Source organism: Stylophora pistillata, chromosome 5, assembly GCF_964205215.1.
Source record: "Stylophora pistillata chromosome 5, jaStyPist1.2, whole genome shotgun sequence".
Lineage (NCBI taxonomy): Eukaryota > Metazoa > Cnidaria > Anthozoa > Scleractinia > Pocilloporidae > Stylophora > Stylophora pistillata.
Genome location: NC_142523.1, coordinates 27,390,510 through 27,417,841, shown reverse-complemented (window position 1 = coordinate 27,417,841; position 27,332 = coordinate 27,390,510). Strand labels below are relative to the sequence as shown.

General features: G+C 35.8%; 1 protein-coding gene and 1 long non-coding RNA gene across 7 annotated transcripts; one reads left to right on the top strand and one right to left on the bottom strand.

The window, feature by feature from the left end:
• The first annotated feature begins 92 nt into the window (after positions 1–92).
• Positions 93–23,370, top strand: LOC148731192 (CD320 antigen-like). Its single transcript, XM_088760426.1, has 4 exons — positions 93–213; positions 7,494–7,557; positions 11,193–11,303; positions 22,803–23,370. Exons 2-4 carry the CDS (start codon positions 7,500–7,502, stop codon positions 22,934–22,936), a joined length of 303 nt encoding a protein of 100 aa, XP_088616552.1. The 5' UTR covers positions 93–213; positions 7,494–7,499; the 3' UTR covers positions 22,937–23,370.
• On the bottom strand, positions 2,256–6,489 carry LOC148731193 (uncharacterized). Of its 6 annotated transcripts, XR_016001342.1 has the most exons (5): positions 6,151–6,487; positions 5,611–5,932; positions 5,222–5,303; positions 4,525–4,705; positions 2,256–3,207 (listed from the first exon to the last, which is right to left on the bottom strand). It is a non-coding gene; the product is annotated as an uncharacterized LOC148731193 (long non-coding RNA). The 6 variants fall into 6 exon arrangements; XR_016001343.1 differs by having other exon boundaries at positions 2,256–4,705; positions 5,611–5,818; positions 6,151–6,489; XR_016001341.1 differs by having other exon boundaries at positions 2,256–4,705.
• Positions 23,371–27,332: the final 3,962 nt, after the last annotated feature.

Here is a 27,332-nt window from a genome sequence, read left to right as displayed (position 1 = left end):
CACAATGTTCGTGTCCTCTTATTGGCTCAATTCCAATTTAGGTCATCGACATATGTGATTATTGGTTTCTGAAATACGTCCTTATGCAAAGTAAACAGCACAGTCTTCCTTTTTGTTGGTTTATGTCACCACGGAAGGAATATTTGTATTCAGCCACTTTCGACTTTGTTTAGCGAGAATCTATTCATTCTCAGAGAAACACTCTTGATAAAGGTAATCTTTTGTTATTTATTTTGGCTCCATCTGGAGCATAGAGAACATCGTTACTCGTTTTATAATTCGGTTGTTAACCTGCTGATGAGATGCCGCGTATAATTAATCGTCGCTGAAGATCATCATCTCTATTACTTCGATTCTGTGAAAATTTTTCCCGTCTTTTTGCTCCTTTCTTTCGTTCTTAAATAACTATTTTAAGCTGATTGTTTTTAAGAGGCATTCTTTAGTATTATACAAATACTGATTCTAATTGTGACCAAGAAACAGCTTTGACAAACATAATATTAATGTTGTGTTAATACCATATCTCTGTGTATTAAGCATGTTTGGGCCAATATCTATTTTAGAGTAATTTGCTTCTGTATGCTTTATTTCAGATTAATGCTAGTAAAATGAGCGTTGCTTCTATGGTCTTCTTTAGTTTTAGATCCAAGTGGTCGACTGAAGTTGAACTGAATTATATTCGAACGTTCACCTGTTTCTCCTTTTGTCAAAAAGGAAATAACTGAAGCATTTCATCTTAAAACAGTTCATTAAAAAGGTAAAAAGGAAGAAAACCAAATCTAAAAAACAACTGAAAGGAAAAGAGAGATTAAAAAAAAAACATGGGAAGGCAAAGTTTGTAAACCACTTGGCTGCACCTCGAGTTACACCAAATTTTCTCGTATTTTCCCAACATCCCGCGCAGTCTTTTACTGCGGTTCATTTTTTAGCTGGCAGCGCCCGCAGGCAGGACGAAGCGATCGTGTGTTCTGATTGGCGACCCGTGCGGGAAAGACGGGGCCAGCTCAAGATTGCCCGCTTCTATAGCGTGCAAGAAATAAAGTGCGGGGAGCGGACCCACAAAGATCGTAGCTTTTGGACAATGTCGGCAACAAAGTGGAAGACAGTTAGAACAAGAAAAAAAAAAGATAAAAAAAAAAAAACAAAACAAAACAAAAGCAAACAAACAAAAGCAAACAAACAAAAGCAAAACACACACACAGAAAAAAAAGAAAAACCCCGATCAATATATCTAGCCATCCTGTCCGAACAAGCTTGATAAATAACCCATATGAACTGTTAGAAAGTGTTCTTTATTTCCTAAATGATTTATCATTGTTCATTAAACTGTTACATTTGTTATTTTATTATTGCAAATATGAACATCATTATTATCAAAGAAATTATGATTGACATTATATTGCATCATATTTCTGTGCTCTGTGAAAATTCCATGAGAAGTCTCAATTACCGTCGTTCTGAATTGTTTTAATGAGCCGGTTGGAAGTAGTATCTGTATTAAACTCTAACCCAAGTTAAACTTGTTTATTCGGGATCTACTTGAGCTGGCTTTAGAAGACTGTGACGAAAAAGTAATATGCTTAATCAAAAGATATTGATAACTCAATAAATCTCTATGCTTTAATTTTGTCAGTTTGATACGAGCCGTAATTTCTTAAATATACCCAGGTGGAAATCTTATTAAGATCTTAGTAAGATTCTTAATAAGATTCTTACTAAGATCTTATCTTACTTCTTAATTAAGATTCTTACAAGATTCTTACAAGATTCTTACAAGATTCTTACAAGATTCTTACAAGATCTTACAAGATCTTACAAGATCTTAGGAAAATGCTCCAAGATCTTACCAAGATCTTACCAAGATCTTACCAAGATCTTACAAGATCTTACCAAGATCTTACCAAGATCTTACAAGATCTTACAAGATCTTACCAAGATCTTACCAAGATCTTACTAAGATCTTACCAAGATCTTACCAAGATCTTACAAAGATCTTACCAAGATCTTACCAAGATCTTACCAAGATCTTACCAAGATCTTACAAAGATCTTACCAAGATCTTACCAGATCTTACTAAGATTCTTGTAAGATCTTAGAGGATCTTACCAAGATTCTTGTAAGATCTTACAAGACCTTACCAAGATTCTCACAAGATCTTGATAATATGAGATCTTACCTAGATCTTACTCAGATCTCATCAAAATATTTCTCATTTCTGCTAAAAAACAATGTTACCAAAATAGAAAGAGCAGAAAAAACTTTAGAACAATATTTTATTAAAACAGAAATCCTATTTTAATTACAAAGCAATGAACTATTTATACAAGTTTGAAACTCAGAAAACAAGGACACTACTAAATTGTTCCCAAGTAAAATTAAAGGGCGATGCACCTCTTTGCAACATAATAATGGTATTCCAAATTTCATTAATGGAAAAAAAATTACCGCTTGTTTTACTAAAAAGTATGAAGGTAAGATTAATATTATTTAAAAGAGACTAATTCAAATGCATAATTAAAAAAAGCTGCAACAAATTATTGTTAGGCTCCAAAAAATCTAATGTACCACTCTTTACCTAAAGGGAACCTCCACTAAAACAGGACAATAACTTTAAACTACAGAACATATTGTTCGCAATCAGAACTGTTCAAACTTTTTTGCAATGAAAGAATTGGGACCCAAAATAAACGAATTTCAAAAACGCTTGTTTTGGTTTTTAAATTTCGCGGATGCCGCCATCTTGAATAACTGTGATGGGCAACAGTTGCTCTCTTGTTTCAAACAAAAGCCCTTTTGTGAAAACAATAACTGCAACCATGGCACGTCACAATCATTCAAGATAGTGGCACCTGGGAAATTTAAAAGTGAAAATAAGTTGTTCTAAATTCTTTTTTTTTCTGAAACAATTGCAAATATTATTTTGTACAATTTTAAATTGTTCATTCGAGTCAAGGTGGAGTTTACCTTTAACAATACATTTTTAGAATTAGAAGTTTGGAAACTCAAAAGTGATGTGAATGTTGGACTCACAGTGACCTAAAAATCTAAGAATACTACTTATTATTGTTGTGACTTTTTAGGTTTCAGTGACATTCTCATCACTTTTAAGTTTCCTTTTGGAATCTAAACACTTTTGGTTTAAAGACTGCCATATCTGGCCCCACTTCTTCTAGAATGGAACCTCTCCAAACTTTTCTGTTATGGCTCCTGCATGAATAAAGATGCAAAATAATTTCATTCATTTATAAAATTCGAGAACATTTAGGAGGTTAATGTTCAAGAGGATGCTCAATGTAATATGATCTTTATAATAATGGCAGGGTTCGTACAGGTCATGGAATTTCAAAATTTCATTTTCCAGGCCTGGAAAGTCATGCAATTTAGGTGTGGGTCATGGAAAGTCATGGAAAATCAATATGCTCTCTATGAGTGAAAGGCAATAAGACCCAAAGTTGAAAAGTTAACTGATGAGTCCAAAAATCAGATTTAATTTCATTAGAAATAAACAGAAGCACACATTGTGAGAATGTTTGCAAACATTCTTTCACACTGCATTCTAGTCTTGGAATCTTTCAAAAGGTCATGGAAAAAGTTATAGAAAATCATGGAATTTTAACAGGTCAAAAGTGTACGAACCCTGAATGGTAACAGTAACACTGGAACCTATTTACTGTGATGAAAAAGATATCAATGTCACAGACAAGTATAAAAATTAACTATGTTCCTATTTAAGTTAGGCTTTTCTATGTTAGCTATTATACATTCACATTTCAATTCTACATTTAACTAGTCTTTAACTATTATCAATTATTCCACGAGCACGCATTGGATATGAGATGATAGATAGCCAACTCGGTGCTACTCGCCTCGTTGGCTATAATCATCTCATATCCAACAAGCACAAGTGGAATAATTGTTTTATTAAAAAAAAAATGCCCCCAAGATATTAGACAAATCTTCTCGACTTTATTTTGTAAGAAGAAACCGGATGTTACAATGTACAGATATTAGATTATGGTATATTGGCTCACCTACCATAATGGCTAAGCCAATAAAAAGTCTTGAATTGCATTATCCAATGATCCCGTTTTTAATAATGGTTATTATTAAAAACTAGATCATTGGATAATGCAATTCAAGACTTTTTATTGGCTTAGCCATTATGGTATATCAGCCGATATACCATAATCTACAAATATGGCAAGCGTATGTGTCAGATTAAAATTAAAAGGGAACTAAAAATTGAATAAAATTTCATTTAATTTAACGTTTTTAATAAAACAGTTATTCCACTCGCGCTTGTTGGATATGAGATGATTATAGCCAACTCGGCGCTACGCGCCTTGTTGGCTATCTATCATCTCATATCCAACGCACGCTCGTGGAATAATTGTTAATTATCTTTTTAAATAATGTGAAATTCTGTAAAGGGAACTCCTCTTCAATGATCCTAAACACAAGCTAAGAGAATATATTTTCTTAGGTGATTACACAATGTTGTGAAACTAAAAAGAAATTAATTACTTCTTCAAAGACTTGTCCTGTGGGGGTCCAGCACTTCCTTCCCCGTTGCTTTTTCTCTTGCTGGCTCAAGAATTCCAGCAGCCATTTCTTCTGTTGTAAAAAGCTGTGAAAACACCTTAAACTCATATTTCTTCAGGTCCCCACCAGAGGGAATGGCAAGAAGTTTAACCTCATTGTGCATCTAAAAGAAAAAAAAATGTGTCATTAGTGACTATCTCATTTCCAAGAAGTTTCAATAGGGACCTTAAGATCTACAATGGTGATGGTGAAGAAAATGCCTCCAAACAGTAGTATGATTGGTTAAAAGTTGAAAATAACCTTGCTGCATGTGCTGCTCATATATTTTTGGTACTGTGCATAAAAACGACATGAAATCACCAAATTTGAGGTTTTAAGGGCAACGCTCCCATAAAAATGCCTATCTTTTATTATCTATTCTTACTGTGAAACTGCTGGCACTAATTCATTTTTAAGATACTTCGTCCACATTAGACAACATGAATAAGATGGAATAACCACGAAAGACTTACAATAGTGCAAAGTTATATTTTGAGGTGATATTTTCATTGATGTTGATCTTAAGGTCTCTAATTATTGTAGATGTAAAGCTGAACTCAGGTGACTGCCTCTCAGGCTATTGCTAAAATTGAGCCCTCATGCCATTATCAAAACAACCATTGCAGTGCATGACACCTACCAAGGATGCTGTGGGGGAGCTTCCAACTCCAGGTCTCACCAACATCACTCACACTACTAGCACCTTGAATTTCGTACTTGGGCTAAAAAAAAAATCAATAACAGAATTCTAGTTTGAATAAAAGAGAAAACAAATAAACAATAGAATGGAGACTTATGACGATTTCCTTGACTTGTCTGTTGGTACATTAAAAGATTATCTTGACGTCAGAGGTCTTCAAACTACTGGTAAAAAAGTGGAACTTGTGGCGAGGGCTCATTATGTACATCCTCTGGTTCAACAACCTCTAACTCAGTCTCTTTATCTTCGGGAACCTCTGGCAGAGGCTCAATGCCAAAATCCATTTCAACATTGTCCCCTAAAGAATCATTAGATGCGGATGTGCTTGCCTCTTTATCCAGTAATCTTCTTTTTTGAGGAGTCTTGTCGAACTTGTTTTTCAGTACAGACAAAAAAAGTGTAGGGTTGGGATATTCTCTAGTAGGCTGTCCATCTACAAAGTGGTTCGCACAGACAAAAGTCCCATTTCCAGGTGAAAAATCATACCGCTTAATCCTGGGACTATAGCATCTTTCCATTTCTGGTGTTTATTCTTGGCTGTGGTAAATTTAAAGAAACGGATCGAACATCATTTTGTCGGATATCTATCGTCGTTACAACCACCAACGCAACAGCGAGCTGTTTTTGGCTTAGCAGTCGACATAAACGCGCCTGAGATTAAAAAAAGTATAAGTAACACTTACATAATCAAAAAATGGAATATGACGAGCAAAAATGTAGAAAACATGCTTGAACATTTTCTCTTTGATGTTTGACACTCTTTCACGTGGTTGATTTGCATATGTCACCTCCATAAAAAGTAAAAAAATCGCAAGAAAGATCGATCTCAGGCAACTGAAATTTCGTACATACTTCGGCTATATACTTACCTAAAATTTCTGAAAATTTGAAGACCAGAGATTCATCTGACAGGAAGAAAATTAAGGAAATGTAGCTTGCATCCGAGTCACGAGTCAAATTTTTACAGTTAACGTACGAGGCTTGGTAGCCGCGCCTCCCAATGTTTTGCCTGCCCAACAAAATGGCGGCGTATACCGTGATTTGTTGAACTGTACGTTTTCAAAGCGATCGTTGTCGATTTGCGTTGACGATTTTAAAATTGAAGTTCAAATGCACTAGATCTGTATGAAAAAGCTATTTTAATCAGGAGGTTTTATTTCTTCGCGTACTCCGGTTTTCCCCTCACATAAAAAAAAACAATATTTCAGTTGATTTGTTGTGCTTTAAGTTGATTTGTAGTCTCCCAAATTAGTAGAGCACTCATGCTCAAATAAATAGCCTTGAGACTCAAATAAAGTGATTGTTGTTATTAGTATTAGTATTTACTTACATGAAATATCATTAAAAGCTAACTTTTTTGACAAGATCTTGTAACATTGTCTTAACATTGTTTTTAATAGATGTAAGAGTGTTGATACCTTAATTAATAATTTTCTGAGATCTTGTCATTTTTTTTATCAATAGAATGCTGCAAACTGACTTTTGATGACAAGATCCTGTAAGGTTTCTTTAAGATCTTACAAGATTTTATCAAGATCTTTTAAGATCTTAAAATGCTACACATTGACTAAATTTGACAAGATCTTGTAAGATTTATTTTAAGATCTTACAAGATTATTATTAAGATCTTTTAAGATCTTAGCAAGTTGGATACTGATTTTTTTTCTGATAAGATCTTGTAAGATTCTCTTAAGATCTTACAAGATATTTTTTAAGATCTTAGAATGTTGAATATTGATTTCTTTGGATAAGATCTTGTAAGATCCTCTTAAGATCTTACAAGATTTTTACCAAGATTTTTTAAGATCTTAAGAGTTAAACAAGATCTTATTAAGATCTTAATCTTAATAAGAATCTTACAAGATTCTTGTAAGATCTTACAAGATCTTAATAAGATTTCCACCTGGGTCCACTCAGTATTTTTTTTATTGGCTCCACACGACATTTGCGAAAACAACATTTTAAAAAGACGAGGTTTTTCTCTCCAATTTAATTACTTCCTGGAAATGGTTTCATCTATCTATAGAAATCCTTTAAATAGTCCGTAAGATCTAACAATTTCTTTTTCCCCCTTATTCATCGGTGGGAATGCTTATCTTAACTTCACGACACTCAGCAGGTAATTGTAATTTTTGCTCTCCTCCACCAACTCCCCCCTACCCCCAAAAAAATATGATAAATAAATAAAATAACCTTTTGACTTTCCACATAGATTGTCATGAATCCTCAGGCTATTCTAGTGCTCATGCTGGTAGCTGTTCGCTTCACATCTGCAAGTATGTTACTGTAATATTAAGTTATGTTTAGCTGTCACTGCTACCCTAATAAGTAAACAGAATATTTGCATATGAAAATTGAACCTGCTAGAGAAGATTAGAAACAAATATTCCAACCCTATTCTGAACAGGCTTTTCTGGATCCGAAAAAGATCTTGAAGGACTCAACTTGTTTCTTAAAAGACCTATAAACAACTCATTGTCATATCTATAAATTTTGACAAAAATGATTCACTCACTACTTGTGACGATAGGTCGAAATCAAATAACCATGTAATGCTCACATTACAGGACAAAAAAAAGCACACACAAAAAAGAGACCCATCTCAGGTAAAAGGCCAGTGGTGACTAATGAGCTCGGAGGGGAGGAGCGCGAAAAAATAACGCCTGTTCCCACACTATTGTCCGAGCTGTTCTTCTGTTCATATATGAACAGAGCTATTCAATTGGTCACGCGATATCATGGTGCGGTGGTTGTATAATGCTGTTGTATGGACAAAGCTATTCAAGAGGCCCTTTTTTTGATTGCGAACGAACCATCTGAGGTATAGGTAAAGGAAATGCATCGATTAGGTATTGAAAATCACAAATGGAAATAAATTGGGGATAAAAACAATATTTACCTTAAATAACAACTGTAAACAATAGCACACACTCAATGTCATTTATGAGATTTACTCAGCGTGTGGGATTGGCCTCGCGTGTGGCTTCTATACAAACCACTTCGAGCCACTTATTTTTAAACGCTGTGATTGGTTGGTGACCGGAGTGGTGTCTGAGCGCGGAGGAGCTAGAACAAATGCTGAGTGTGGAGCTCACGCATAAATTCTTCTTCACGCATAAATTGTTGTCGCCCTTGGTTAATGAAATTATGATTTTACTGCAAAAGTGAATGGAGTTTAGTGGTATTGTCATAAAACTATCTGATCACTCGATTAACTTCTCCTCTTTTTCATTTCTTTTACCTGCACCAATCAGCTAACGACAGCGACCTTAGGCTTATATTTATTTGTATAGTCCCATACATATTGCTACAGTAGCAGCATCAAACGAATATTGTAATATGAATGCGCCTTTCACGATTGTCTTTTGGTTTACGATTGGTTTGCATGTAGCCATAGAGAAGAAATCTGAGATTGAACATGATCGCGTTCGTCATAGTGAAAAAACAAAGCTTCCTTCTCTTTTTTAGAGGAAGAATAAAAAAGAATAGGATGGAACAAAAAAAAGTCAGCCAGTGCTTGATAGGGATACCAGTGCTTGATACCACTTCCCATCCTCAATTCCCCCCCGGCTCTTTCCGTTGTAGTAGAAACTGCGCTACTTGCCCCTACATCTCTGACGGTCTTACTAACTATACCTTTTTTTTTCTACCGCCGAAACACGTCCCATTAAATCTCACTTGACCTGTGACACTAAAAACCTTATCTACTTAATTCAGTGTAACCGCTGTAACTTACAATACATAGGAGAAACTAAACGACGTTTAAAAGACCGTTTTAATGAACACCGCCGTACCATTGATAAACCCAACTCTAAATCTAAACCTACTACAGCGGCAGAACACTTCATTTCCTCTCCTAACCACTCCGCTCACGACATGGAGCTAATCGCCATCGAAAAAGTGTTTTCCAAGAGAGACTCGACACGCAAGGCCAGGGAAGCTTTTTTAATTTCAAGAGGCAACACTATTTATCCAGATGGTCTTAACGCTCGCGAAGAAATGTATTAGTTTCTAGTTATTTATCCAATTTACCTTACTTCATTTCTATTTTGCTCACTATTTCTATTCTTATTGTTATCTCATTGTCAATCAAATTAGTTTTAGGCATTTCCGCTGGTACATCATACAGCTATCAATTAGCATCACCCCAATTCTCTGTTAATTCCCACTGCACCTGAAGAAGGCTGGTTTGGCCAGCCGAAATATAGTGCTCCGTCTTAAAATTTACTTATCTACGTTGTATCGGTCTTGCCTCTATATTTATACTTGATAGGGAGGTCGCATGAGAAGATAAATGTAAAACAATAACCACAACAACAATATCAAATTGATAAATTTGTTCATTTAATTAAATATTTTTAAATTTATTTGCCTCTTTGACTGCTGAAATTTATTAAAAGCATCATTATGTCTCCTCCTTATCCCTTCTCAATCCTCCGCGGTTTCTTTCTTTCTTTTTTTTCTTTTAGAATAAACTTTTCATTTTCCTCTGCAAAATACCATTAGTCGATACACTCATACCAAGGGAAATGAGAGAGCAGACCGACCTTAAAGTGTACCTAAACCCAAATTTTTTTTTTCGCTTAACGAAATAAGCATATTTTTTGAAGTATTTCTGTGCACAAATTTTTTTATTTGCTCAAATCTTCAATTTTCTGTGCCCAGTCAAAATACGGAAATTCGGCCACCATCTTGTCCCACGACCGAGTTTAAAGAGGAATGGCTGTATCGGGTAATGTGACGTCAAATCGAGAACACGAAAGTCTGCATTTCACACATTTTCACTTGTTTGGGAAGGTTGTTGTCGATATTGTCCGAAAATATGCCGAGTAAGTGTGTTGTAGAACGATGTAGCAACGTGCGAAATTTGCAAGAGGGTATCGCGCTTCATACATTCCTCATACAACACACCTAGTCAGCATATTTCGGACAATATCGACGACAGCCTTCCCAGACAAATGAAAATGTGCATGTAAAATGCAGACTTTCGTGTTCTCGATTTGACGTCACATTACCCGCTAGAGCCATTCCTCTTTAAACTCGGTCGTGGGGCAAGATGGCGGCCGATTTTCCGTATTTTGACTAGGCACAGAAAGTTAAAGATTTGAGCAAATTAAAAAAAATTTGTACAGAAATACTCCAAAAAATAAGCTTATTTCGTTAAGCAAAAAAAAAATTGGGTTTAGGTGCACTTTAAAAAAAAGGACAAAATGAAAAAACAAAAGAATTGAAGAAGTCGAGCTTCAGCGGCAACTGTTTCCTTGCAATTTAGAATGTAGACCCTGTTCCTTCTGATCTTTTTCTGAGAGTTTCAATAAATTTCAGGGCTTTCTCAATCGACGAAAACGTAATCTGACGGCTATATTCGGTCAATCTAAAGTATCAAATACAAATAAGCATAAAAGCTTACTCGAACTCGCATTATAGGGAAATCGACAGAACACAAAAATTACAGCTTTCCGGGGAAGATAGCTTTATTAAAAAAAACAAATTATCCTAAAAGGAAAACACGCTTAATGTCAGTAATAAAAGGTAAGAAAAACTTTGACAAAAGAGAAAAGCAGAAATTCTGTGCTATCAAGAGATTGTCTGCAGCTAAGTCTGAAAAGAGATCAAACGCGTCGTTATCAAGGGTACTCCGACCCATCGCAAGTGCCTTCCAGAAAAAAAAAAACCGCGTAGAGATCAATATTGACCTCTGATGAAGTGTAACTTCACAATATCAGTTACAAAAGATCAGTCCCCGAAATGAAGCTGCTAACCGCCCATTCATGGGGTTTTCAATTGTGACAGCGCTTGCATGAGTCGTGATGTAGCCCTTAATATTCGTTGTCTATTCTTTTTTTTTTAAATGTACTTGAAGTGTAAACGATTTGTCACAATTCGTGTGTTTCTTTTCATCATCTCATAGTAACTTGTGCAGTCCATCAGTTTGCTTGTGCAAATCAACAACAGTGTATCTATGCGTCTTGGCGCTGCGATGGGAACAGGGACTGTAGTGATGGATCAGACGAACAATGCAGTAAGTACTGTAGTTAATTTGTTTTTAAACTCTTGTATATATTTTAATATTTATTGTGGGCTGTGCTTTTTCCACCCTGAAAGTATTACTAAAAATAATAATAGTCATGCTGACTTGCAAATACTTTTTTTCCAAAAGAAAGAAAGAAAGAAAAAATTGTGCACCAAGAGCCCAATTTACAAGAGCATCTCCTAATAGCGAGATAAAGCCTTGGCGCATAATTTTATCATATGGGAAGGTAGTTTTACAGTAATGGTTGGTTATTCGTCGAATGCTGTCATATCCGTTCATCTTTAATTTGAATGAAGAGCCTCGATAGTATGAAAGAGATTTTTATGATGGCGAAAGTTACTATGAAAACAAATAATATAAACTGTAACAAGCAGAATAAGATGTCTGCGATTTCATGTACGAGATGACCTGATCATTTGTATCTTAGCGCCCGGAAAACTAAATTGCAAATGCATTCAGTTGGCGACAGGAAACAACAGATTATACCTTGCAAGATAAACGGCTCGATGTAAATTATTCTGAAAGCAGACAAGTGTTATGCTGTGAATGGATACTACGAGTTTTCTCGGGTATACTGAGTTCCTCAAGCGTTGGTATATTAATTTCAAAAAGAGCTAATATAGAAATATAGTTATGGACCCATCAACATTGCCTGACTACATCAGTTTGACCGAGAAAAAGCAAACAAACCGTTCACAACGCAGGCGAAACTAAATTGCTGAAGGCAGGGCTTACGAACAAATTTTTCTTTTACATGCTAGTTTTTGTCACCCATCATGATAAACAGCATTTAAATTTCACCGCTGAAGCTTATACAGTCTTAGTGGTATTGTAAACATATAAATAGAGAATTTGATTGACTTTTCCTTTTCTTTCATGTTTTATCTGCACCAATCAGCTGGCCGTAAGTACCTAAGTCTAATCTATTTTTGTGTCATTTCCTTATGGTAAAAAAGAATCAAAATAGCTGATACATACATACATGTTTACTGATTTGATTTTTTTGTCGTGGGGCAGAATACGCAAATGTCACTCACTCAGATGTAAACAAATCGATATGTCAACGGCAGACCAATTAATAACGACCTTCCGAAATTATACAGGAATGCTGCCTCTATCACATTTCCGAAGAAATGCTGCGACGTTAAAATTTCACTCGGTCTTTCTTCGAAGGACTTCGATTTTAATTAAAATACTCGTCGCAGTTAGCACATGTGTAACCGAGTCAAAGCTCTTTGAAAGACTAAAGGTGTAACTAGGAGTAAAGACGCTTAGTGCAATCGCTTTTCCGCGATCATATCTCGCCATCATTTGCATTATTGTGGAATATTCCTCGCCGTTCCCGGGTATATTTTGTTTTTAACAAAGCGTCCAGGCCACAATCGTTCTTAAATACAATTTCAAGCTTTCATTCTTCTCCCTGCGAGCCGTCATTATTTCTATCAGATACAATGAAATATATGAAGTTCATATATTTTGAACTGCGGTATTAGATACGTATGATGCACGATCCTCGCAGTAGATAGCGCTATTTAAGCAATAGCGAAAATCAGACCTGGAAAAAAAAAAAAATCAGGCCTGTACGGGATTGGAACCACTGACCTTTGCGATACTAGTGCAGCGCTCTACCAATTGAGCTAACAAGCCAACTGGGAGCAGGCCGTTAAGTTGATTCGTAATAAACCCATGAAAGTGATAAATCAGATACAATGAAGTATCTGAAGTTCATATATTTTGAACTGCGGTATTAGATACGTATGATGCACGATCCTTGCAGTAGATAGCGCTATTTAAGCAATAGCGAAAATCAGACCTGAAAAAAATCAGGCTTGTACGGGATTCGAACCACTGACCTCTGCGATACTAGTGCAGCGCTCTACCAATTGAGCTAACAAGCCAACTGGGAGCAGGCCGTTAAGTTGATTCGTAATAAACCCGTGAAAGTGATAAATCAGATACAATGAAATATATGAAGTTCATATATTTTGAACTGCGGTATTAGATACGTGCACTAGTATCGCAGAGGTCAGTGGTTCGAATCCCGTACAGGCCTGATTTTTTTTTTTTTTTTTTTTTCAGGTCTGATTTTCGCTATTGCTTAAATAGCGCTATCTACTGCGAGGATCGTGCGTCATACATATTATTTCTATCGTTCTATATCATTAAAATGAGTAACCGGTGAGTTTTTATAGGGGAAAGCGAAGCGTTACTTTCGTGGCTAGCCAACTATTTACTTTTCTGATGGTTCTACGTCTCATCTGCTCGGTGAAAAATTTTCTGTACTAAACAAGCAGGCTTCGTTGTAACAAGTAAGGCTACTCGATCCGCCAAGGTCAGCGATGATGTGATTATCCTTGTTATTGAGGGAATACCCCAAAAAACCAAGGAGAATTACCTAGTAAAATAATGCCAGAGATCGAACCACCACGTACCTGCTAACATTTATAATGTTGATGAAGAGTTGTCTACACAAGACACTGAAGTGCTTGGTGACCCTTTGATTTTCCAAATCAAGAGAAATTCAAGAAGCTTTTCCACTAGCTTCCATCAGAATTATTAAGTGCAACTCCAGAAGATGTTAAAAGAACAAAAAAGATTCTCCTCTCTTGGAGTTTTATGATTCAATTATTAAATCACATTAAAATTACAGAGATTCATTAGATATTCTAATTTATAAAAGGTGATAAGATGAAAGTCGATCAAGAAAGGAAAAGGAATGGGGAGTTAAAAACAGAAGAAAAGAAATGCTTATAAAATAGATAATGGACAATTATTAAGGTAAATTGATGATAAATGTTCCAAGATTGATGAATGAGATGGTTATTGAAGTACAAAAAGGTGGGCAGACTATTTATGAAGGTTAAAAGCCAATAAGAGTTTGATTTATTTAATTATGAAAGGAAGAAATTTATGTAGTGCTAAAGCTATTAAAATATTCAATAATCTCAATACTATTGCAAATAACTATGCCAAAACACAGAGGCAGTGGAAAACAATCTCTTGCTGATTCAAAAGTATTCTATACAACACCAAAAGACTTGATTCAAAAGATTGAAACTTCTTACAGGAACAAGACTTGCAGGACACAATAATATTCAACTCAGAAATAAAGCATACTACAGTAGCAAATGTTTGACCATCTCATCAAACTCAAAGTAATTGATAAAAATGAATACTATGAATAATATTCATTGAACAGATATAATATTCATTATTAAAAACTGGAGCACTGGATAATGCAATTGAAGCCTCTTTATTGGCTTAGCCATTACGGCATATGAGCCAATATACCATAATCTAATATCTATACATTGTAACATCCGGTTTCTTCTTACAAAATAAAGTCGAGGAGATTTGTCTAATATCTTAAGGTCGGGTTTTTCTAACAAAACAATTATTCCACTCGTACTTGTTGGATATGAGATGATTATGGCCAACTCAGTGCTACACACCTCGTTAGCTATCTATCATCGCATATCCTGTACTTGGAAACATGACAAATATGAAAACAAATACAGAAAGAAATTCAGCACAAAATAGATTTTATATTATCTCCTCTTTCTTCACAGCCTTATTCCAAAATTGCTCATATCTTTTCATCATTTTCTTCCATTTGGTTGCTTCAATATGAGCCTTAATACCAATCAAAGAGAAAGTCTTGTTTATCGCAAATTTCATGTTGATCGTTCTTTTCTTTTTTCCCCTTCCATTCATAAAAAAAAAAAACACTTTTTCTATTCTGTTGATGATGTCTCTGTTGATCTGAATATTATATTCTCTTTCAATGTCAAATAATTTATTATTCTCTCAATACGATACTTTCTGTGAATGAAATACTCTTTTTCCTGAACTTGAATTTGGTAGTCAATGAATTCATTCACAAGTCCGTATCCTTCAACAAAACCACATTCAACACAAACGAACTGATAACCAACACATTGTATATAAGAATTTAAGCAGCAAACCTCTTTATCTTCTTCATATTCAACAAGTATTTCCATACAAAAAAACCTTCATATTATCACCACATATTAATTTTTTCAATTTCTTTTCTCATCTCAGTCTTTTCAATCTTCTTTTTCAAAATCTGTCTACAAACACCACAAATTATTGTTAATTTCCAATCCAGGGTGAATAATTATCATAATAACACATACTATCAATTATTTTAACAATATAAATTAGTTTTACATACATTTCACACACTATAACATACAACATCATCTTCAGAAACAATCTCATTATCAATCAAACACTGCTTAATCACAGCAACTTTGTTACCTTGTAACTGAATAAAACTCATGTCATTATTATTCAAAACATTTCCACCACATTTACATACATTCTTTTCAAAATAGATACCATTTTTAACATCATTTAGACTCACAAAATTATTGAAACCTTCAACTGTAGTCACACATATTAATTTTTTCTATTTCTCATTATCATCATTCATATGAGTATTTTTATCAAATTGCAGAAAATCCACCTTGCCATACAATCAGTAAATACAACTTTTAACCACATATCATATTCAATTTGTGTTGTAAGATTTTCTAAGCATCCTTTTCCAGAAGAAATCAGTTCTTTTATTATGTAGTCTCAAGTTACTCTGATCTTTATCTCTAAAATCAATTTTCTTTCCTATTGGAATCAAACCATTAAAACATTCATAAACAAATCTATAAGCAGCAGCAGCATTATTATTAGATGGATCATATTCAACAATAGAAAGTTCTTCAGGACAGTCTTTTGGGTAACACCACTGACCAACGAATATGTTTTCCTTTACTATGAATACATAATTCATGTCAATACAATTATTAAGTTCACAAACACTTTTATCTGGACAAGCAAAAGCATTCTTTAAAATCTGGATGCTGACGATAATTTCTTCCATTCAATTTCATACAATCCGATTCTAAATCTTCTAAAATAATTCGGTTAACGTCAACAGGTAAATATTTTGGATCTCTTACTTTTAGAATTGGTTTTAAACCTTTATCAGTGACCAAACATTTACGACCAGTAAAAATAACTTTTTTACTTTCCATATTTTATAATATACAACGCGATTTACCCTTTAAGTCTTTCTTTCCGTATTAGCCACCAACAAGAGTAAGCCACTGTATAATTCAACAGAAACAAGCATAATTATGAAATAGCCACTGTTGAGGCCAAACAAAAAAATTAACTTTTCGTGCCCGCAGCGTCGATCGTTGAGTTGGCGGTCAACGGAGGTATATTTGTTTGGTAGTTGGGAGTAAGGAGAGCAAAAACATGGCAACTGTGCCAGGACACCTATTTTTCATGTACTTTTGCCGCAGCGAGATGCCATTATAACGACTGCTGTCTGTGTACTACTGTAAATAATAATATTTAAGGTACAAAATAAACACTTTATTTTTCCTTGCTTTGTATCAAGGTAAGCGACCCGTCTAAGCCTTTATAGCTGGCAAAGATACACTGAAAAGCAAAAAAATTAGAAACAGATCGATACCTGTATTCCTGTGCTTGGTACTTCACTCGCCGGAGTGGAGGCCCATAGCGAATTGTTTGCTCTGTCGTTTTCCTTTCCAAAGAACGCAAAACAAATCCTGAGCCTTGCGAGAAAGAAAAAATAGCTTCTACCCGCAATATCAACTCTCTTCCAGAGATTCAGCACTCGTTCGAAGCACAATTTCTCCAGAGAAACTACTAGTTTCCGAGACAGGGATGAAAGACGTTTGCGCATGCGACAGAGACCCGCGGTAAGAAACGCGGGCTCAGACGAGTACTCATTTTAAACTTTATAAATTTTGCGTGAAATGAACAGCCATTACAAAAGTGTAAAAAATAAGGAAGCCGTTAAAAAGATAAGGTTTTAATTCTCATTTTTGAAAAGAAGAAAAGAATTTTAAACAATTGAGAATTGTAAAAAAATTGTTCTCGCGCCGAAAAACGGTCTTTTGTGCAAAGTCTCAATACGGTTGCCAACTGGCTCAATTTGCGGCAACGTTTACAGTGTCGTGTTGGCTTTTTCTGATCACTTTTTCGTGCGTTCAGGCAAAATGTTGGTTCGTCGGTAAAACAAGGAAGAGTAAAGAAGCTTTTTACGGCACTTCTAAGCCCTTGCCACTTGGTTTGGCAAGAGCCGAGAACTTTCCTGAAGAAACTCTAGTTTGTTGACCTCATCGTCGATATCCTGCTGACAGAGGCGTTTATTTGTTAACTTCCCCTACGGTTTACGTGGACAGTAGGGGAAGTTAACAAATAAACGCCTCTGCCAGCAGGGTACATCGTCGAACGATCAAAGTTCGAAAAGCAAGATAGTCGCTGCTCATCGTCGTTTTTACCGACCAACATTCCAATTAATTAAACTTAATTCCCGTAAGCCTTTTCAAAATTTTAGATATAGAGGGAAGAAAGAAAGCGAGATATCAATCAAGGAGCACGTGGTGTGACGCCTGTGAAATAACATTTTAACAAAGTGCCGAGGGAGACTGAAGTATGGCGATAACAAATGGATTTCGTTGAGAACTATGTTGACTCAAAATCATGCATTTAGTTTTGTTTTGATTTAAATCTAGGAAAGTGGCTCTTTAGGATTGGAAAAATTACTAAAAAAGAAGCCATTTACTTTTTAACCAAAGTTAAATATCTATCATTGCAAAACGAATTACTGTTAATTTTACATAGGTAAACTTCCACTATTTTAATTAAGCTAATATTGGAGAGAGGGAAGTTTTCTCTCATCAATATCTTGCAATAGTTCCATTATTTCCTGTGTTGTCAAAATAGCTTAGTGAAGTTTTCATAACATTAAATTATTTTGGAATTACTTTTGTGTCTGTTATTATCACCATTCAAATTCAACACAGATACCAGGAAACCAATAGTCAATCAAAACCAGCTCAGACCAACCCATCCTTAACTCCCACCCCCCATCTTATCAATCAAAATATTCTGTTCAAACTTTTTTTAACTGAAAAAAACTTTTTTTGGCTCCCTATACCTAACCTCTTCTATTCCTTTTACCACCTACTTTTAATACTAACCAACATGTTACTCATCTCCCTCATTCCTTTTCCTCTGATTATGACTATCTCATCTTATTTCATTCTAACCTTCCTTATTATTATTATTATTCTTATAAACTTTTGTACTGCCGTGAAGTGGCTGCAAATTGAATATAAAAATTATGAAAAAACAAATTTGTCAAAGAAATCTTTAAAAAAAACAAACAATCAACAAAAAGGGCTCTTTCCAATATTCTAGAGAATAAAGCTTTCTTTATGGAGTCTTCAATTCAATTCAATTTCAATTTATTTATTTGTTAGCAATACAATATTATCACAGTCCTAGGTGACCCGCAATTAGCAAGCTATTCTAGGCGGGCCACCCTTCTAAAACAAGTGCTGTCTCTGCTAATGATCACATACCGATACAATTAAACAAAGATAATCATTAAATAAAAATACAATTGTTAAATAAAATAAAATAAAATTAAGTCCGTTGAATAATTAAATAATCAATTGCAAAGTTATCAAGATATATAATACAATTGAAACAAGACTTAAGTCTTTTGCAATGAAAATCTTTCATTTTCCTTTTTTTCTTTTCTTGTGTATCTTTTTGTCTTTTTATGTTGTATTTCCTCATTTTCATTTTATTTCCGGTGTAATTACATTAAGTTAAGAAAAATTTTACCCACTATCTGCAGGTCAAAGGAATACCTTGTAGATATATAAGAAGATAATTAAAAGTGTGGAAGTGTGGAACTTCAATGCTAGTACCCAATTGAACTACTGATAGTTTTTATTTTAATGCTGCCTTATGACTGACACAGCTGCCTTGCAGTTTGTAGGTCCCTCAGTGCAAATTCTCTATTGAACAACTAAACTTTTATTTTCATCATTTCACACTTTCAACACTTGCCACCATCACGCTTCTTTTCCCCTTATTAACCCATTATTTTTGTGGAGAGTTGGGAACCCTTTCATTTGGGATTCCATACTTTTACATAATCAATCAATCAATCAATCAAGTTTATTGACTATACGTGCGGCATGGTTACCCTGATTGCCCAAGCCAGAAGGTCATGTATGGAACATAAGAGAGCAGCCCACCCATCCCACCCCAGGGGAGGACATCTACCACACTGTGACAGTAATCTCGTGCATGGGAAATTCATGTCGCCTACCTCTAACCCTGCAGGAGACAGGGCCTATGGTTTATTTGTCATTATCTGAGAAGACTAGAATGTCTATCCATTTCTTGATGTTATAGAAAGGTAGCAAATTCTCCTCAGTTATTTTTAAGACCATGAGTATTGGTCTTGCTGGGGCTCGAACCCTCTACCTCCCGCACAACACAATCCAGCACTCTAACCATGTAATGCCACAAAGGTTGCTAGATAAATCTATTGCTTTTTTAAAAAGTTTTTCTTTCTTAAAAAAGAAAAAAAAAACAGTCAATATCCAACCACATAAACATGGCAATGCCACTTTCTGGTTCTTTCTGAGCACTATTTTACAGCCATCAGTTCTTGGCTGAACATGAAGCAACTCATGTACACTTATTGCCCTTTTGTTTAGCAAATTGTTTTACTCATCCAGTTTGGATATTTCTGTAATAAGAAGTCCACTGAGTCAGGCATGGGTGTACCAGATAATAATTGTTCGAGGAATCTTACTAGGCAAAAGGATCTATGATTCAATCACACAAAACTTTTCAAACCTTTGGTGCGCTACAGCCTCTGCAAGGCCCTAGAGCACTGAACAGTATCATGGACCATATATTGGTCCTGAACTCCCTGTCAGCATTAATCCTGAAGCAATACCGGCTTCTGTTTTCAGTTGAGTTCCAAAACCACTGTACTTATTCTAACTTTCCCAGGAATTTTTCTTTTTGGTAGCACATCCACGAGAACAATGGGTTTCATGAGGCTTTTGCTGAGTGGCAGCATTCATGGGAGCTCCTCTCATACCATATGGAAATAACTCATTTCCAATAGTCTTAGGACTTTAACGAATTTTAAGTTCCAGTGAGAGCGATATGCATGGGGTAACGCGATATTTTGCAGCGTTTTTGACTTGTTGATGTAACACCGTATAGGATGGGTGTGCTTTCGCTTCGCCTTGATAAAAATATGTCCCATTTTTTTTTGAGATTCACATTTATTACCAAAGCATGGTATTATTTACCTTCTATCAATTTGAATCTTAGCTTATTATCTAAAATGGAGGTAAATTATACTCAAAGAAATTAAGCTTGCAATGTGTTTCCTTACCGAGTACTGAGAGGTGGCTCTTGAGCAAGCAAATGAACATTTCCCAAAAATAATACGTTCAACATGTCGACGAGCTCAGTTTACAGAAGTTATTTTCAAATAGCGTCCATAAATTCCAGCCTGATAGGCAAAATATGTCCAGGAATACACAGTTTAAATTACGCCGACATTCCGTTCATCAGACGATCGAACAACCCGCCGACGACAACATCAACACGCTCACGCCACGCATGCGCAGACGATTTTCATCCCTGTCAAAGGACTGGCAATCGGCTACGTAGCAATTCTAAACGCGATTTCAGAAGAAAATCATGGATTGAAGGTAAAACCAGACTATTCCTGACTTGAAGGTCAAGTACATCTTAAACCGGCAAACAAAAAAATAAGTAAATAAATAAAAAAAACACCGGCACTTTTTTTTTAAACTTCGCATGTATTTCGCATGTATTTCCACATTGGACTTCAAACAATCCATCAGGTTACTAATCGTTGTAGGTAGCCTCTTAGATTAAAATCTCCAGTAATGAAAAGATCTGTGGTAGTAATCGAAGAAAGATATGACCGAAGGTCTTCCAGAGGCTTCAAGTCACTATTTGGCGGCCTGTAAAATGTTCCAATCGTTAATTTCTTCTCTCCGTCCGTGATTATAGCAACAAATAGTAACTCAGAAGGTAGATCTTGGTGCTCTCCTATTAAGGTGATTATGCCTTTCTTCATCGCGATCAAAACACCACCGCAATGTCTAGCTCCATTGCCGGCGCGGTCTTTCCGGTAGACAGTATAATCGCTGCCGATAACTTCCTCACTTGAAATCGAACAGTCTAAATGCGTCTCAGTTAGAACAACGATATCCGCTTGACTATTAGCCAGTTCCAATTATAATTTGGCAACTTTGTTGACAATGCTCCTGGCGTTTGTGTAGAATACCTTCAACTTCGAAGTGCGATTCTGTCTTCGAGGTCGTATCGTGCATTTAGGTACGTAACCGGGATTTATTTCAACATCACCACTGTGTAGGTTCTTGAAAACAGCTGGGTCAAAAGCACAGGAGGCATTTGAATAATATTTAAAACGCCTCGAGAGGGACTTTGAACGCTGGAGGCTCCTACATTTTCGAAAGTTACCACGTGTAACGACAGCGGTAGCACCAACGTCTACATTTGCACTGAAAACTACTCGTGGCCAAGAAACGATCTTTTCTGATTGTGCACGATGGTAATAATGGTCGATGAGGCTATTGTGCGGAGGCAAATTGCCCAAAGAGGCCCAGAATATCGCCAAGAAAGCTGTAGTCACGAGAGCACAGCCTTCCACCATAATGTATCCATTATTCGTTGTGCTGCGTTAGATTTATAGGAAGCATAGCTGACGCCGTGCGGATTCGCCGTGACCGGAATTGTTAGTAATGGTGGGAGAATAAATTCTAAAGTCTTCCAGTTGCCATTAGCACGACTGTTGTGGCAATAACATTGAAATTTTTGCAACGTCAGGTCAAGGGAAAAAAGCGTAGATCAATCATGTAGAATGCAATTGGAAAAAATAGAGCGAAGTGAAGAAAAAATAAAAAGAAGAATAACGGATCTCTTGCATCGTATATAATGGATTGAGATGAAATAAAACAAACCATATTTAGTTTAAATGTTAACTTTAGGCGTCCTTATTGGCAAACTTTACCAATCCTTCAAACGGGTAAACTTTCTGTGAAGCTTCAGATTCACTGCTTATTACGACAATTACTAGTTCGTAGAATGATGGGGGGGGGGGGGTAGGGGGAGGAGGGTTCAAGCTGAAAGTTGCATTATGATCCAACCACCAAGTTTTGACTTGACAACTAAGGAACATGTTTAATCAGGAGCCATTTCTTCGTGCGTTCAACTGACCTTTGTTTTGTCAGGATGTTTTCAATACAGAAATATATCTTAAGTTTGAACTACCGCGGTATGGGATTCCCTGACCGGCCACGTAAGCTCTTCGACCAATCACAATTAGCTAGTAGTTAAATTCTAATCATTTCCCTGGAAAAGATAGTCTGAAATAAACCGTTCCGTGAAAATGCCTTGACATAGGCTCAGTGTGGGAGTTGAACGCTCCAAGTAATGGGTCTCTGGTTTAATTCATTTGGATTGTTTCCGGTTATTTGAGTGCTCTCCATTTTCTTCGATGCACAGGCTCAATATTCTTGTCTTTGAATCGATGTTGTTTGCATTATTGTACAGGAAAGTGTGAGAACTATGAGTTCACCTGTGCAAATGGAAATTGTCTTAGTAAATGGAAACGTTGTATAAACGGAGATAATTGTGGTGATAACTCAGATGAACAGCAGTGTCGTAAGTTTGTTTTATTACTATGATCACTGTTGTCTTATATTATAGTCTTCCTTTCCTCGGGTCGATGGCTCACTGTCATTCAAGTCGGGCTGTGATAACCATGTCGGGATGCAAACAAATACTGGGAGCCGTCTCTTCGTCTTTTTCTCTCCTTCGTTCTTTCTCTACTATCTCTTTCTCTCTCTCTACCTTTCTACTTTTCTCTTCTTTCCTCCTTTCTTTCTCTCCTTCTTTCTTTCTTCCTTTCTTTCTTTCTTTCTTACTTTCCTCCTTTCTTTCTTTAGTTGTTAAATAATAATAATTATGTACTGAATATGAACCAAATAGAGAAAATGAAGGCTGTTCGTGTAGTTATATCTACTGACTACATAGGATGATTTTCTCAGTTCAGCTGCCATTTGAGTCGATGTTATTGTATTTGTTTGTTTTAATTTGCAAAAGCCAGGAGTAGAGCAGATCTTAGCTATTAAATACATACATTGAGTTTGAGACTATTTTCTTTCTTTTTATCATTTTCGTATCATTCACGTGGAAATGATAGCTCAGCGTAAGTGTTCTTTTTTTATCTATATACATTTATCTGCTTTATGCGTTCGCTTATTTAATCATTTCCTTATATTCTACTTCATTTATACTTTTCATTAACTGTTTCAGTATAATGTTAATCATACTTTCTCAAAGAAAAGCCTTACAGCTAGTTACTTGGGGCATTTACGTGTATGGGCGTGGAATCTGTTTCAAACCTTTCTTTCTTTCAAAACAAATTTTGGACCGTCCCAAGCATACCAAACATTCACCTGAATTAATTCGAAATGTTTTCCTCATGTCATTTAGCGTTGAAATCAAGTATTCAAAATGAGTGAAATTTGACGTCTTTCACACTGCTTGGGATTTATTACTAAGCTCAGGGGAGTATAAAAAGTGCATGTACCACGTCAAGAGAATATAAACTCTTTCGAAAACGTTGAATGAATGTAGGGGAAAAAAGAGAAAAAAACCGTGTGTGTTTCCTCCTCTTCAAATGAAAAGCATTCAAATTCATTTGATTAATTTTCTGACATTGCATAGCAAATAACTTTATACTTTCCCCAGTTTTCTATGCTCTTTTTTTTTAACATGTACGTCCGTGTAATCACCGGTGAATGCCATTTAATTATCTTACATTGTATAGGAAATAACTCAATAGTTTCCCTTCTGTTCTATGCCTTTTTTTTTGTTTCTTTCCTTTTTTTTCAACATGATGATGCACGATCGTGTAATTAACAGTGAATTTCACTTTTCTTTCGTTCTTTCCTGTCTTTTTTTTATGTACTGCGCCTTGGAAATATCAGGAAGTAAGTGCTACTTTTCTTAATGAAAATGTTACTATACATATCACATGACCAAAAAGCTGCTGACCACCCCTCGTCTGTACCCTTTCTACCAGCTGAACTCCGACAGAGACAAAAGAAAAGATCAAGAGATGCTGCACTTCATTAAGAACTCAAGATCTGTGTATCGGCTACGAAAGCAAGTCATGTTTCGAGATTGTAAAATGAATCCAATACTTTGCTGAATAATTTTGCTTTACCCTCCCTTCAGGACTCCTTTAATTTCGCTTTTGCTTTGTTTTGAATAGCGAATTATAGTTTGAATTAGGTAAAGATACTAGGATTGGCTGTGTGTTGTGGCATCTACTCAACTTCATACGAAATTTAGCGTGGAGTTTTTTCATCTTTATTCTCTACAAAAGAGTTGTCAAAACGCTGCCACCTTAGGAATGTGGGAATAAACAGTAATATATATTTAGATATAATTATAATAATCAGTGTCTCATGTTCGTATGTCGATGAGCTCTATCTAGATAATCATCGAGTAATTAACTTAACGAAGCTTGTTTTCGGGGAAAGTCTTGGATACTTAGTGCTCTTCTGCTAAGAAAATTTGATATTCAATAGATGCTTTAAAATATTTCCGGTGTAAATGGCGTGCTATTTTAGTTATCTAGTTATTTGCTTTTATTCATTTATTGATTAATGCGTCGATTAATTCGAAGCTTCAACATCCCGCCGTGCGACACATCAGCATTTGACTGCCGTCCGTGCCCTTATGTTGGGGAATTTGAGCCTTGCCTGGTTTGGGTGGGGAGTTTAAACCGGAAGTTTCAAGTCTTTCCAGCAGAATACAAGTGTTTTACCTTTTAATATGGAGTTGAGTAAAGGTGAAAAATTTAAATCTAGGCTCTAACGCTTGGTAGGCATTTAGGAATAATATTGACAATCAAATCCAGCACTTGCATGGGGCATTTGAACAGAATTTTGGTCCTGGGGCCGGAAATTTAAACTAACCAATCCTCAAAGGTTCAAATGCCCGGAGAGATTTTGAAGTTTCAAATTGATCGGCACATATTCATTTATTGGTTCAGTAATTTTTTTTTTATCCAGTCTCTCTAACTTTATTGTTGTTCTGTATTTCTTTACTCATGTGCCGCACTGGTGAAATAAACTAGCCTGTGAGTGACTTTTGATTAGACTACTAAAGTTAATAATTTACCAGTTTATATTTGTTTCTCCTCCACTTTCCATAATCATCCCTAAATACCGCAACCGTGCATGAGAAGATGAGGGTGAGAGTTTGACTTTTTAATACCATTCGTTGTAAGAGAAAAATAAAAGACTTATCTCGAAAACAGTTTGTAAAAAAAAAACAAAGTTAACATGCCATAGTTATAAATTATAGTTGAACTGAAAATTGTGTTATAATGCTTGATTTTCTATCGTTTCCTCTGCTCTCCATATCACCCACGATGGATCTAATACATGTAATTGCATCAGGCGGTAAGTGAAAGCTTAAAACTAATTATTGTAACAAAGATAATACGTATCTTTATGTATCTTTCATTTACCGTATCGAAAACAAAGTAAACAGGGTCGTGACATTTGCCTAAATAGAGGTCAAGTGATGGAAGATCTTATGCTCAATACAAAGATGAAAAAAAAAAAAAAAGGATAGGGGAAGAATTTTCATAAGTGACACACGTACTGTACAATTATTGAATAAGCAATGTCTTATGGTCCATTGGCTAGTCCGGCATTTAAGCAAAGCTTTGCCTTTGTTTAACAAAACTCGTTTTAAGCCATCTTCAGTTTATCTGAGTCAGTTTATATGAATATCTATTTTTTTAAACAGTGTCAAGGGGTTAAAGCTAATGGTGGAAGGACATTCCTTTAACTACTAAAATTAACCCTCTTACAGAGAATCTTCGAGACCCACTCCTTGCGTAAAACCGCGGTTTGGATTAAACCTGTTGTACATAGCCGGCCCTATGCATGTGGCTAAATCCCAATGGGAACTTAAAAGTATTTCTTTGACCATCAGTCATGACAAGACAAAACAGGTCTTCCTACACGGTGTTGACTTGTTTTTTTAAGAATGCGTCATGTTCGTGAGGTTGTTGTTTGTTCTTGATGATTAGGAATATGACAAGGAAATTGTCATGTGTGTTCTCAATGTTTTCCTCATTTTCTTCTGACTCACAATTCTTAATTTTCTGCTGTTTGCAAAATGTCGAAGAAATTCCCCCAAAATGACTACGGCAGTAATTTCCACGTGGAAGGACTAGTATTCCTATCCTCCTCAACCCGATATAGCCATTGAAGAGAGACTGGGGCTAAGTTATCTAAGCTAGTTCGCCAATCCAAACTGAATTGGATACTTCTTACAATTCAGTTCTTGAGCAACGAGGGTGATAAAATGCAACCCATGCATAAGATACAGCAGATTTTCTCGAGATTACTTTAGCGAGGTTAATGTCTGCTCTGTTTCATTCGAAATTAATATATCTTATGAGACGTTTTACTGTGTAGTATCGCTGAGTATTTTTAAGAGTTGTGCCGTATCTTGACGAGCCCGTTGGGCGAGTCAAAATACAAATAACGAGTAAGAAATCCTCATCGATACTACACAACAAAACGTTTAATAAGTTACTTATTATCCCAAACGCCAAATTGTAATTTGAGTGCGGGAGAATTTTGCGGACATTTCTTTACGGGAATGCGTGACAGAAGTAGTACGGAATTCGCACTTTGTCGTGCTGCTGTTTCTGTTTTGTTCTTCAAAATGATGAAATTTCATCGTCGTCTAACTGCTTTTCTTCGTTCGATATATCCGATAAACTTGGATCAATACTCGCCACTCATTCCGACTCTTCCTCGTCAGAAAAATGACTTCAATTCTCCGCCAGTTTTTGTAACTCCAATTCATCGCTTGTGCGATGCGAGAAAACCTGTGTAACCGATTCTCTGGAGTACAAATACCGCGTGATATTTGTACCCGTCGTAGGCGTTATTTGTACTCTACGGAGTGTAGTTGGATAGTAAAATAGGGTAAACAGTGACAAACCTGATAGAAGAAAGATATCTCCCTGATTTAAAAGGTTCG